General features: G+C 50.1%; 1 protein-coding gene across 1 annotated transcript in view; it reads left to right on the top strand.

The window, feature by feature from the left end:
• The window catches only part of Ism2 (isthmin 2), a 21,467-nt gene extending 9,163 nt beyond the window's left edge, over positions 1-12,304 (top strand). The window contains exons 2-6 of the mRNA XM_028771943.1: positions 3,968-4,210; positions 5,362-5,719; positions 7,837-7,977; positions 8,241-8,324; positions 10,774-12,304. Coding sequence (XP_028627776.1) covers positions 3,968-4,210; positions 5,362-5,719; positions 7,837-7,977; positions 8,241-8,324; positions 10,774-11,291 — 1,344 coding nt within the window. The 3' untranslated portion in view covers positions 11,292-12,304. The remainder of the gene's footprint in view (positions 1-3,967; positions 4,211-5,361; positions 5,720-7,836; positions 7,978-8,240; positions 8,325-10,773) is intronic.
• Positions 12,305-14,595: the final 2,291 nt, after the last annotated feature.

A 14,595-nucleotide genomic window follows, 5' to 3' on the forward strand; every position in this document is an offset into this window, starting at 1 on the left:
TTTTTTTTTCTTTTCTAGTGGAGTCTATCCATAGCTGTCCATAGCTAGCTTGAAATTCACCAATCCTACCAGTTCTTTCCCCTATGGGGAAAATGGGTACCACCTCAGGTCCAGAAGTTGCCAGCTAGGATGGAGAGCTCCTGATGCCCATGGTGATCCCAGCTCAGTGACATTCTGTTGGCTTCCTCCCTTCCCCAGTCCTTCTTTTCCAGTCCCTGCCGTGTCTCCTGGAGTCACCTTCCAAAAGAATCACCTGAATTTAGCTCTTTTTAGGGTTGGTACCTAAAGGACACCCATGTAGGACTTCTCTGTTCTTCTCCAATCCCAACAGTTCCCCCAAAGGCTGCTTTCCAGTCCAAGAGGCTCCTGCAGTATATGGAGGAGGAAGGGCAGCCTGGGCAGCTAGGACCCAAGGTCAGGGCTTTCCCTGGCTTTAGTTGACCTTGGGGACTAGGAGAGAAGATGGTGGGAAGGGATGAGAAGCAATGTTCTGGTACCTTCATGATAGCAGAGCCTGGGCTATGCTCTCTGCCATTATTGCTCCCATGATGTAGATAAGGGTCAAAGGTCAGAGTTCACATCCAGGAGTTACTGTTCTGGCCACTGGCCACTAGGTGCCACACAACCGTGCATGTCCCACCCCCATCCCACCCCCACAACATTCACTCCAGACTTAGCAAGTCTTTCCCAGATGAAAATCATAGCTTCACCACTGTAACCCACCACCCCTTACTTGTGACAGGGGCATCCAGACCAGCCACCAAAGCCACCCAAGACTACCTGTATGTGGTTGAGGCTGCAGCAGAGTGAGGTCTCTGAATAGGGAGTCAGGACAGTCAGGCTATGGGGGCGTGCGACAGGAAGGCCATACCAGAGATGCTCAGGTCTCCAGTTGAGCCAGCAGAGGGGTGTTCCTGGTTCTGCACCATCCACCTGTACCATGTGGCTTTGACCCAGCAAGAGGCTAACCCCAAGGCTGAGAGGGCAGAGGTGTCACCTGGGCTCAAGTGTTTGGTGTTGGAGCCTTGGAGGCATACATCTCTGGGCCACAGAAAGGGATATCCAAGTGGAAGAGACAGAGTTCGAATCTCTGTTTGCAACTTTGCAAGAGAAGAAGGAGAGAGAACAAATATCTAGACCCAGCAGCTAGATTGAGAAAGGAACAGACTTGTCAGGCTGTGAAAGGATATCTTGGTTCTTGGCTGGGCATGGGCCTTGAACCCCGACCCCATTGGGGAAACGGCAGGTGTTCGGGCCCCACGCCTCCAGATCCAGACTCCTGACACTCGGTCTAGACTTCCTTTTAACCTGTGCCTTGCAGTCACCTTTGGCTAAACAGCCCCTCCCAAAGGGGTGTCACCTAACACAGTGAGAGGGCGTGATTACAGGCTTCAACCTCAAGAGATTTCCATATTAATGAGTTACCTAAAGACCAGAGGGTGTAGCTAATTAAGTGACCGTCCTCTCTCCCCCCTCCCTATTTAAGTCAACTCCCCACTGGCTTAAACAGGGGGTGCACCCACACCATCTACACTCACTATGAACAATAAAGCTTTGGAGCTCCTTTGGACTCCTCATGTTCTTGGGGTCTCCCATTGTGGAAAGCTTCTCTGCATTTCCGCAGTGGGACTCGCAGCAACTCAGTGTTCCTAACGTGTAGTCATGTAGAATGAAGAAAAGAGTATAAACCCTGGTCCCAGACTGCACTCAGCATCTATGTGACTTCAGGAAGGGCATTTGCCCTTCTACCCTCGTTGCTATTGTCCATAAAGCTGGAATGGGAACTAGTACCTGCCAGCAGACGGGTGTTGGGAGATACATGCATAATGGAGTGTTTAGAATAAAGAACTGGGAGGTGTGGCTCAGGTAGTGGAGTGCTCAGTTGACATACTTGAAGCCCTGGGATGGATCCCTGGCACCACATAGAGACAGGTATGGTGGCATACACTTGTTAGGTAGAAGCAGGAAGGTCAGGTGTTCAAGACCAGTCTCAGCTACATGAGACCCTGTCTCATAGACAAGCAAGTATATGTAGACTAATGCCTGGGAGGCTGGCACACTTGGTTAATTGGTAAAGAGCCTTATAGTGCTGGGTGTGGTGGCGCACACCTTTAATCCCGGCGCTTAGGCAGAGCCAGGCAAAACACTCATACATAAAATAAAATTTTAATTTTCTTTTTTTCTTTTTGTAGTTTTGAGACAGGGTATCTCTGTGTAGCTTTGGATATCCTGGAATTTACTCTGTAGACAAGCCTGGCCTTGAACTCACAGAGATCTGCCTATCTCTGCCTCCTGAGTATTGGGATTAAAGATGTGTGCCACCACTGCCTGGCCTAAAAACAATTTTTTAAAAGGTGGATGGTGTCTGAAGAATGACAGCCAAAGCTGTACTCCAGCCTCCACAGGCATACACACATGTGCATCTGCACGTGTGAGCACAGACACATACACACATGTATACACGTGCACACACACACATATACACACACAAATACAGCCTGCTATACAGTACATGCTGTGGACATGTCTAGTAAGAAAATTATAACTTTCCTTTTTCTGTAGGAATTCTCATTTGTCAGGGCACTTGCCTCATTGAAGGCTTAGGTAGAAAGCAGAACTGGCCTCTGTAGCCATTCTTCCCTGATTCTTCAGAAGAAGTTGCCCCATGCTGCACCAGAGACTGGGTGGAAAGGGGCAAGACTGGTGCCTGGGGAGGACCCACCAAGGTGTCCCTGGAAGGAGCTGCTCCTCCCTTGCCCTGGGTACCCAGGGAACAGAAATAGGTAGTGGGCATAGACTACCCAATGTCTACCATCTGAAGGGAATGGTGAGGAGCTGCTAGGAATGGCCAGGGGCTTCTTCCTCTCACAGTCTCAGCTGACAACAGATAGTTCTGTCTTGGGCACTGTGGTGATTTGAATAAAAATGGCCCCCATAGACCACATATTTGAATGCTTAGTCATCAGGGAGAAAGATTAGGACGTGTGGCCCTGTTGGAGTAGGCATGGCCTTGGAGGAAGTGTGTCACCGGAGGCGGGCTTTGAGGTTTCAAAAGTCTAAGCCAGACCCCGCTTCTCTTTCTCTCAGCCTGTGGATTAGGATGTAAATTCTCAGCTACTTCAACAGCACCATGCCTGCCTTCCTGCCTGCTGACATGCTCCCTGCCATGATGACAATGGACTAAACCTCTGAAACTGTAAACCAGTCCCCAATTAAATGTTTTCCTTCGTAAGAGTTGCCTAGATCGTGGTGTCTGTTCACAGCAATGGAAGTGACTAAGGCAGACACCAAGTACAACTGGTAGAGGGACAGACTAGCTAACAGACAGTCACAGGAGCAGGCTAGAAGAAATGAGGTGTAAGGCCAAGCAGGCCAAAGGAGATGCCAAGGAATTTGCCACTGAGTAGATTCTGAGGACATGGTCATATGTCTGGGTTATGCGGAGGGGACAGGAGCAGAGAGGAAGGTAGCAGGCCTGCTGCCCACATCCCAGTATGACCAGGCTCTTCTCTGAAAACCTTTCTGCTCTGTGTGTGTGTGTGTCTGTGTGTCTGTGTGTGTGTGTGCACGCGCATATAGGCATATAGAGTAAGGGGGCAAGGATCTGGGGCAGGAAACTAAAACCAGCACTTCGGAGCTACTGATGTGGGTAGCTCTCTCCTCCTTCTGGGTCTCTTCATCTGTAAGATGAGTAAGCTGGGCTGTGTCGTGTGCATCCCACTGTCAAAAGCTTTGTGGGCTGGCGAGATGCTCAGTAGGTAAGGGCATTGCTATCAAGCCTGATGACCTGAACATAGTCCATTTTTTTCTGCTTAGCTGCACCCCACCTACCCACTAGGGTCATGAAAACTTTCTAAACATATATTCCAGATGCTCACAGTCACAGGTGAGTGTGTGGTACAGCCAGGCCCAGGCTTCCTACCTCCAGAAGCTGACCTTGGTCACTCGACTTTCTCTTTCGCCCTAGCCTTCACTGGCCCCAGATCTCAACTCCCCCAAGGATAAGGAGACAACACCAGGATTCCCTGGAGACCAGCTGCAGACAGAACCATGTCAACCCAGATGTCAGACCATCCCTGAGCCAGCAGCTCTGACTCTGGGTACAGCCACCCCTCCCAGGACCCTAGAACACACATCCCTGCTGCTGGAGCTGCAGAAGCTGCCAGGGTTGGCCAACACAGACTTGAGTGCACCAAACCCCAATATCCAGGTGAGACTGTAGAGTGGTTGTTTGTCTAGGGGACCTCTAGGAGGTGCTAGGCTGGCAACTGAGCCTCAACCTTATTATTCTGCTGGCTGTGAAGATAGTAGACTCCTAATGCATTGTAGGAAGAGTATCCACCCCTCTACTTGCCAGAAAGTCTCTTGGCTCTGGAGCCTTGACCCTGGATGTAGCAGAGGACAAAACCAGCAATCTCGTAGGACCCTTGAGGACTGAGTATATGCACACCCTGCCCCTGATTCTGCCATGGGTCCTGGAATGTGGTGGAGACCTGCTGGAATGTCCTACAGGTGTGACCCCTCCCATCCCCTGTCTTGCCCCCAAACCTTACTTCGTGCAGGAAAGGGATTCAGTTTGAAACGGGGAGGGCTACAACATGGAAAGGCCCACAAAAGCCTGCCAGAAACCTGTGCTGCCTATCCGGAATCTTCAAGGATAGTAGATATGCCTGTTCATATACTTTCATCCAAAAGAAAGACTGCAAAAGTACAGAACATTCTACAATTGATTTAAAGCCTGTCTGCTTGTATTTTAAACAAACAAATAAACAAAAACACTGTGTGTGCAGGCACACAAAAGCTGCACGTGTCCCCACCAGTGATCTAGTCATACAGGTGACACTCACCTTCCTCCTTTGGGTTTTGCTGATCTTTTCCCCCCTGAATTTTGTCCTGTGACCTCTTCTTATCTGAAAGTGCCTAAGAATGTTAAAATGTTAAAATCCACATCCACGGCAGCAGTCCCTTGTACATGGTTAGTGCAGTTGGAACACTCCTGAGGGTGATCTGGGCATCTGACACAGGGCCTTATCTCTCATCCCCACCCCTGCCCTGGTCTGGGCTCTTTTCGTCCCTAAGGCCAGGCAGCCCATGGATGGTAAAGGCAGAATTCTAAACAGCTTCTCCTAACCCAATGGATCTGGCACTTGATTTGTCTCAATGCATCTACATTCAGGTGATTCTGACATGCAGAAAGTCCTACCCAGTGTCCCTTGCTCAGTGAGAGGCCATGGTGAGGCAGGGGAGATGGCAGCCTTGGTGGCAAGGGTGAGACTTGACTTCTGGCTCAAATCCGTTTTCTCTCTCTGGAGTCCTGTGCTGAGCCTGCTATCTCTGGCACATGTCTGTTTTTCCCCACAGGTGACCATCGAGGTGGTTCAGGACCCTCAGACTGAGGTAGAGATGGACCTGCCTTCTGAGCCCAGCAATCTCTGGCCCCTGCATGCCCCTAGCTGGTTGCCCACAAAGGAACTCTTTTGGCCCCTCTTCTGGGGCTACCAGGAAGGTGAAGAAGGAGCCACCAGCCTCAAAGACAGGGCTCTAGGGGAAGCAGAGGAGGAAGAAGGAACAGACTATGCTCTGGAGTACATCGAGAGTGAGGACCAAGGGGGCACTGAAGATGAGGATGAAGAGCCTTGGTCCAGTGGGGCCGTAGACAACTGGGACTATGACTGGTTGGGTCCTCAGGACCGGGACTTCCAGGAATCAGACAGCTATGGTGAGTGGTCTGGCTTGTCATCCCCAGCTGCTGCCCTCCAAGGTCTAGAGTGGGAATGAGTTGGAGGGGAGGAGGAGAGCCTCCCAGGCAGGGAACACTGGGCAGGCCAACAGCCTAGGCCTGTGCAGGTTCCATTGAAAGCTCCAACGTGACTTGTAGCATTGAGAGTTTATTTTTCTGCAATATTTGACTTGCACAATAGCCCTGAGCTCCTCTAAGCAGAAGCTATTTAAATATTCATATATACATATTCATATATAAATATCCATACTTATCAGTTCCTACAAAATGGGAAAATACCCTAATAAATAATGAATCTCATTTTTAGATCGTGAGTGTGAACACTCACTCACTCCGCTGCTCAGCAGCTGAGGGTTCCCAGGTAAGTCATTTCACCTCCTTGTATCTCAGTTCCGTCCTGTCTGAAACAGACAGTAACGTTTCTAAATGACAGAGAGTTGATTGTAACAGTAAATAAACAAGCTTATATACAGCTGGGCCTGGTCGTATACAAACCACAGCCTCAGGATTCAAGAGCCTGAGGCAGGAGACTGAGAGAGAGAGAGAGGCCAGGCTGGGCTGTGTAGTGAGTTCCAGCCCTGCCTGCGCTACCTTGAGACCTTGGCTCAAAAAATAAAACAGCTGCGCTGTTGAGATGGCCGGAGTGATGTGATGCAAGAGTGAGGACCAGAGTTCAAGTCTCAGGGGGAAATTAATAGCCAGACCGGCAGCAGCACAGCTGGAGTCCCAGCAGCCTGGAGGCAGAGACTCAATTCTGTCAGACAGGCAAGCTGACTCAACAACCTAGCTAAAAAGGGCAAGCTCTGGGTTTAGCAAGGGGCCGTGTGTCAATATGTAAAGTAGAAAGATATTTAAAAACATATCCCATGTCAACCTCAGGCCTACCCACACATGCACACATGCATTCTCGAAACATGTGTACCTCCACATATATGAGCATACAAGCACTCATGCCACATCCACTCACATGCCAAGAATATGTGCCTGAAGCATCAGCATGTGATAAGGTACTTCCTGATGCCCAAGGCCTGCTGGGATGGCTGGGATGGCTGTGTGTACTCCTCATGCTCTCCCTCCCTTATCCTCTGGGTTCACAGTCTCACTCACACTCCAGGGAGCCCCGAGGCATCAAGGATTAAGACTAAGTCAGCAAGCTCTTCCCAGTTTCCTAAACAGATGTAAATAGACCTTTCCCAGTTTCAGCTTTCTCCCTTCATTGTCCTCCTACTCCTGGTGGCAGCTGCCTTGCAGTCTTTCTTGAGGAAACTAGGAGAGAACAGGTGTGCCAGACCTGTGGCTTCCACACTGAGCCTCAGAGCACAGGCCTGGGCCTGGGTGGGGGTTGAGCTTCCTCAGATCAGAAGAATTTTTTTTTTTTAAGGTTTATTCATTTTATGTATGTGAGTACACTGTAGCTGCCCTCAGACACACCAGAAGAGGGCATCAGATCCCATTACAGATGGTTGTGAGCCACCATGTGGTTGCTGGGAATTGAACTCAGGACCTCTGGAAGAGCAGTCAGCACCCTTAACTGCTGAGCCACCTCTCTAGCCCTCAACCTTGGATTTCTTATCCTTCCCTCGTGTCCCCACTGCTGGGATTGCTGGCATTCATCACCTTTGGCTATATATTGAGTTTGAAACCATCCTGGGAACACTCTTTTTCAAATAATAACAAAGAGAAGGAGATGGAAACGAAGTGTGTGTGTGTGTGGGGGGGGGTGATTAAAGATTCTCCTGGGGCTGCAGAGATGGCTCAGGGCTGTATGCATGCTAGAGAAGGAGTCTATCAACTCTTCTTCCTTGGTTCCAATGGACATGAAAACACTAGCTCAGAAATGTAAGTGGACTTCCTAAGGTCACACTGATAGAGCCCTTGGGCTTCTAGACCCAAGTTTGTTCTGTCTCCATAGGACCTGTTGACCCATTTGCACAGGCTGTTCACTGCACAGGGACATCTTACTGAGGAGACAGAAGGGGCTGGAATCCAGTCTTGCTCCATTCACTGGCCAGGGATAAAGGGGTGCCTTTTGTCAATTTACAACAATGTGCCCTGCGGGCTAAGTACACTCATCTTGGCCCCTTACTTCAACCCAGACTATGCACCTCAGGAGGAGTGGAGCACCTGGTCTCCTTGCAGTGGGAGCTGCAGCAACGGCCACCAGCAGAGGACAAGGCCCTGCGGCTATGCCTGTACTGCCACAGAGTCCCGAGTCTGCGACCTTCCCCCCTGTCCTGGTGAGATGAGCTCTGGCCCCTGCATGGGAGTGGCTAATGTGGCTCACACTGTGACCTTGCTTCCCTGGGAATGTTAGGGTGGGATACTTGTAAGAAGGGTAGGTTTTGGAGAGGGGTACGGGAAGCTCACGAATATGGTGGTCCTGTCCCAGGCCTGTCTCAGCTGCTGTGGGCACCAAGAGCCTAGTGAGGGCTGGGCTTCCCTTATCGGGAGCACAGAGTGCCCTGGGGCACCACCAGCCTGGCCTCCTCTCTTCCCAAAGGCACCGCAGAGGAGAACACATTGGGCTTTCCCAGTGAGGGGTGGCAGCCCCTTGCCCACAATGCTACGGATATGCTTGATCCAGGTTAGTTGGGGGTTAGACATTGCTGTTGGGTCTTGGGGACCCTCCTCTTGGGAGGATGGGGCATCACTGTATAGCAGGAGTCACTGAGCACATCTTCCTGTGGGGGGGATTAAAGCCAAGTATCCTTGCCCAGCTCCAGGTTCCTACACGGTAGGAGGTCTTGATGGGAACCCCAGAGGAGAACCCCAAAGAAAAGAGGGGATTTCTACTACTTCTCCCTGGCAGGCACCATTTGGGAAGGTGCCTGTCAGAATGAGCCAGGGTTCCAATATCCTGGGCTGCTTCTTGCAGGCAGCAGGACATAGGCCTTGTTTTGCCCGCACACTTCCTGTTGGTGTTCTTGGGCCTTGTCTGTACCCCCTAAGGTATGGATCATGAGTCTAAGTTCCACAAGATGAAATGGAACTTCCTGAACCTGTGTCATGTCCCGGAGAGAGAGGGGCGGAGGCAGCAGAGATAAGGAGCTACAGCGAGCCTGGAACAGCTGAGCCCTAAGAAAGGCTGTGAGGAAGAGTCAGTCAGCTGGGCGGTGGGCGGAGGCCTGCCCCTTTAATCCCAACACTCGGGAGGCAGAGGCAGGTGCATCTCTGAGTTTGAGGCCAGCCTGGTCTACAGAGCCAGAGCCAGTCTAGACAGACAGACAGACAAGGTTACACAGAGAAACTCAGTCTTGACAAACAAAAGAAGATGAAGAGGAGGAAGAAGAGGAGGAGGAGGAGGAAGAATTATTGATCATCAGGTAGAAACAATTGGATTAGTTCAAGGTTCAAGACAAGACAACCTTGGTTACATGAGACCCTGTTTCTTTTAGGAGAGAGAGAAGGGAAAAGGAGAGCAGACTAGTAGCTAAAACTGAAATACTTCTTGGTTAAAAAATCTCTTGTCGGGGCTGGAGAGATGGCTCAGCGGTTAAGAGCACTGACTGCTCTTCCAGAGGTCCTGAGTTTCAAATCCCAGCAACCGCATGGTGGTTCACAACCATCTGTAATGGGATCTGATGCCCTCTTCTGGTGTGTCTGAAGACAGCTACAGTGTACTCATAAATAAAATAAAAAAATAAATCTTAAAAAAAAAAAATCAGTTGTTTCCAGGCAGTGGTGGCACACACGCCTTTAATCCCAGCACTTGGGAGGCAGAGGCAGGTGGATTTCTGAGTTTGAGGCCAGCCTGGTCTACAGAGTGAGTTCCAGGACAGTCAGGACTACACAGAGAAACCCTGTCTTGAAAAAACAAAAAAACATAAAACAAAAAAAATCTCTTGTCTCTTTGAGCTGGAAAGATGGGTCAACTGTCAAGAGCAGGCTGCTCTCCCAGAGAACTGAGGTTCAATTTCTGGCCCCCTCATGGGGGCTTCAGCCTGAGAGGATCTGACATACTCTTCTCTCCTCCATCCGTGGGCTCTGCACATATGTGATACACAAACATACATGTAGGCCAACACCCATGCACATAAAATGAGTAAAATGAAAAGCAAGACCAAAGCTGCCACTCTCGGTTGAAGATGGAGCTAGCTCAGTTGGGAGAAAGCTTGTCTAGCCCTCATGGGGTCCCGGGTTCAATCCCAGCAAGGCATAGGCTGGGCGTGGTAATGTGTGTCTGTTATCTTAGCACGTGGAAGATGGAGACAGGAGGATTGAAAGTTCAAAGTCATCCTCAGGTACCTAGCAAGTTTGAGGCCTCAGAACAAAAACAGCAAAAAACCATATCCCTGCTTATCCCAGCTCCCTCCCATGACCCCGGGATTTTTCCCACAGTCCAGAACCTAAAAAGATGATGCCAGTGTCCCTCATGGGGTTGCCAGCCCAAAGCCAGTATTTTGAGCCATAGAGAGCTTCCTATTACAGGTGCCTGGATGGTGTGGAGTATCCCTTATCTGCATTATATCCTTTTTAAAATAATTTATTTTTGCGGGGCAGTGGTGGTGCACGCCTTTAATCCCAGCACTTGGTAGGCAGAAGCAGGCGAATTTCTGAGTTTGAGGCCAGCCTGGTCTACAGAGTGAGTTCCAGGACAGCCAGGGCTACACAGAGAAACCCTGTCTCAAAAAAAACAAAAGAAAAAAAAAGAAAAAAGAAAAACCAATAATAATAATTATTATTTTATTTTATGTACATTACTGTTTTGCCTGCATGTATTCCTGTGCAAGGGTGTCAGATCTTGGAGTTACATACAGTTGTGAACTGCTTTGTGGATGCTGGGCATTAAACCCAGGTTCTTTGGAAGAACGATCAGTTCTCTTAACCACTGAGCCATCTCTTCAGCCCCCTCCATATCTTTATTGAGTCCTACTTCTGCTCCAAAAGCCTTCCCAAGCAATGCACTAGCTGGAGTTTGCACTTTCTCTCCACGTGACTGACCTTGATTATGGTCAGCCTCCTTGCTACCAAGGGTCTTGGGGCTGGCCGGCAACTCTGATCAGCACTCTCCTGTGCCTCCTTACCCTCTGCAGATGTGGATAGCTGTGAGAAGTGGTTGAACTGCAAGAGTGACTTCCTAGCTAAGTACCTGAGCCAAGTGCTCAAGGACCTGCCCAGTTGCCCGTGTGCATACCCACTGGAGGCGGTGTACAGTGCCGTGAGCTTACAGGATGAACATCAGGGCCGCAGCTTCCAATGGCGGGATGCGAGTGGCCCACGGGAGCGCCTGGACATCTACCAGCCTACGGCGCGCTTCTGCCTGCGCTCCGTGCTGTCTGGCAAGAGCAGCACATTGGCTGCCCAGCACTGCTGCTATGATGAAGGCAGCCGGTTGCTGACCCGTGGCAAAGGAGCAGGAGCTCCGGACCTAGTCAGCACCGACTTTTCACCTGAGCTACACTTCAAGGTAGATACACTGCCCTGGATCCTGTGTAAGGGGGACTGGAGCCGTTACCACACTGTGCGCCCCCCCAACAACGGCCGGGCCTGCGCAGACAACCCACCAGAGGAAGAGTACCTGGCTCAACTGCAGGAGGCCAAAGAATACTGAAGAGGAATTAGAGAATGGTCCTTCTGCCCTTTACCCTGCCTCTGTCCAGATTGGGCAAGTATTAGGGTCCATCTGAGAGGCCATTAGGCATGCATACCCCCCTCTTGTGATCCTGAGTCAGGAGAACCCAGGCATCTCAAGGTCTAGTGAGAGGGTATGTCAGGCATAAGGTCCCTGGGATGTGTTGGGAATGTGTCTGAAGGGGAGTGAAGGAGAGGAGCTATCCCAGTCAGGCCACAAGCCCTTTCCCCTTTTTCTCAGAACGGGGCCCTTCCACCTTTCGCTCTGTTAAGGATTGAGCCAGGGTGGTCCAGATACATCCCAGTTCCCAGGATCTTCTGTGAATCCCTTAGATCCCCATCCTATGGCTACTTGTGGAAGAACACAGGGAGGGCTGGGGCAAGAAAGGACGGTCCTTTCATCTGACTCTACAGATGCTTTTTGCTGGGCTAACAGAACTGGGGTGACCACCCCTCTTTGTGGCACACAGCTTCTACCCTGTCCCACGCTGTGAGGCCATCGGTGGGCTCAAGAAGTCAGCGGAGCTGAGGGGAGATTGGTTCCAGGTAGGGAACCACCAGCTGTTTCTGGTCCTTCTTTGTTCAGTCCCCAGATGACAGCCATGGCAGCCAGGCTTGGGAGGAGCTCAGTACTACGGGTGGGCTCAGGAGGGTATCATCTGCCTGTATCCAGGGCAAACAGTCTCAATGTCGGATGTGGGCCATTCTGTGGTGTTGGTACCCACACCAGTGGCCCACTTTATGTCCCCAACGTGGCGCCACTGAAAGCACTGGACTTGGACTTGGGAGATGTGTGCCTTGGCTCCCAGCACACCCGTGCTCTTCCCAAACTACACTTCCTTGGTTTCTCTGGAGCTGAAATACTGTAGACTTTCTGTCTCCACTCACAAATCCTCCAAAAGGGCTTGGTAGGGAACTTGAGTCCAGCCCCATCCACAGCTGTCCGGAAGCTGTCCTGGGATTCTCAGCAATAAAGCACTTTATTTTCACATAGAGTTTGATAAAGGATTTGGGGCCTGACAGGATGGAGGATGCAGAGGCCTTATCACCCAGCTCAAGCTCCCATTGGCTGGCTTTGTGGTCACCAAGCCCACAGTCCGCTCCTTTCCTTTTCCTGAAGCAGTTGCCCTCAGAGCTCCATGAATGCAGACTAGACTCTAACCACTAGTTGTCCCTTTCACACCCAGAAAGGGACACCTTTGAGCCAGTCTAGGACCTGGCTAGACCTCAGAGGCACAGAATTCCAAATTTATGACACAGGTAAACTACATTTACTCCACAGGCAAGTGGTGCCACTTCTCCATGTGATTGGCTTGGAGGGGATCCAACCTGAAATGAGAGGTGGACCATACTGTCATCCCTGGCATTTGGGAGAAGGAGTTATGTCAGGATATGTCCTAGTCTGGGTCTAAAAAATTATCTAAATATGTTCTGCTGCAGAGAGGATATTAGTGTGTCAGGACAGCAGGAGCTCAGGTCATCAGGTAGGAGACAGGTTCACGGACATTTCTACTGCCTAAGGAATTCAGCCTATAATCCTAGCCCTTGGGATACTGAAACAGGAGGGTTATAAAGTTTTTGTTTGTTTGTTTGGGTTGTTTTGTTTTGAGACAGAGTCTCACTGTGTGGCCCTGGCTGTCCTGGAACTCACTCTGTAGACCAGGCTGGTCTCAAACTTACAGAGATCTGCCTGCCTCTGCCTCCCAAGTGGGATTAAAAGCGTGCGCCATCACTGCCCGGCTGGATTATGAATTTAAAACTCATCTTCCTGTCTACACATCAAAGTAGCTTACCGACTTGCCTGTCAGCTTGAATGGGTTCAGGAGCTAGAGATATTAGACCATCAAGTTCTTATAAAGTTCTTCCGTTGGGCACTAAGGGCAAGTCCACCACCCTGCAGGAAGATTGGAGCCCACCACGGAGAAGGTAGACATTACTGCTGTTGGTCATTTAAGAGCCTGAAGGGACTGGAGGGTTTGTGCTCAGAAGACCAACTCCCACCCCATGGTCCTTCTGCAGGAAGGTGGGTGTGGCTTCCAGGCCTGGAAATGCTGGAAGCAGACTTGAGCAGAGGAGCAGAGCAGGTAAAAATATAAGTGGCTACAGAGCAGCTTGGCTTCCATATTGAGACTTAGTTTAGTCTAGGGGGAGGCAGTGGTGAAATAATAGGACTGGATATGTAGCTCAGGGGTAGAGCACCTGCCTAGCATGCATAATGACCTTGGATGCAAGCCCACGTAACATACACACCCAAAGGACAGGCATATTTTGTTTGTTTTGGACTGGGGTCTTTCTTGCTTGCCCAGGCTAGACACCAGCTCCCAAGCCTTTTCCAGTCCCTGCATAGCTGGGACGACAGGCATGACTGCCACCTTTTGCTCATTTGAATTATGTTTTTAGCAGAAACTTTTAAAAACAAGAGAAGCATCCCTGGAGTCCCTCCCTAGGCACTGTGGGTTCAGCTCTTTTCTAAAATTGTATCTTGGCACTTAACACCATCTTAATGCTGTACTAAATTGTTCCCACATCAAGCCCCAGGTGAGAGAATAAAGAAAGAGGAGTTGCAGGGAGTCTCACAGGGGGAGTAGATCAGCCAGGAAATTGTGTTTATTCAAGCTTCACAAAAGAGAAAGATCCTGTGCAGGTGGCGACAAGGGAAGGAACACCTGTGCAGGAGGAAAGGCACCAATGGCAGGGGTTCACTGAACCTCTGAAAGGGGTGCTTTAGGAGTGGCTATCATCAGATCCAAGAGGCCTTGAAATCAGAGAAGGCCCTTCCTCTTCAGCTCAGCCTTATGTCACACATCTTTCTGACTAGGCCAGCTGTGCACGAAGCAAGAGGGCTACCTTGTGAATACTGCTACTAGGTAGTCCCAGCCACCTAGTTTTGTCCCCTCCTCCCTCTGGTCTGCTTCATGCAGGCAGACAGGCTGCATGAGGGATCAAGTTGAAACAGCCAGTAGCAGAGAGGCTTTTCCACCCCTAACTCTGCAAAAGCCGATTGCTTCTTTGCTTCCTCTATTCCAGATAGATCTTTCTTGATATTTGAAAAACTTCTACTAAAAATGTGACCCTGACACCAGAGTGATCTGAGACACTAAAATGCAAATGTGTGGGCTCCACTTAAGAAGTACCAGTCTCCATAGAGGTGAAGTCTGGGATTCTGCATTGGACATGTTCCCCCAGGTGATTCTTAGGCACAGAAACCCCATCATTCTGGGGGTTGCAATATGAATTAAACCCATATGTCATAATATCATGTTTTTGTTTTGTTTTAGATTTAT

Source organism: Grammomys surdaster, unplaced genomic scaffold (assembly GCF_004785775.1).
Source record: "Grammomys surdaster isolate TR1022 unplaced genomic scaffold, NIH_TR_1.0 210, whole genome shotgun sequence".
Lineage (NCBI taxonomy): Eukaryota > Metazoa > Chordata > Mammalia > Rodentia > Muridae > Grammomys > Grammomys surdaster.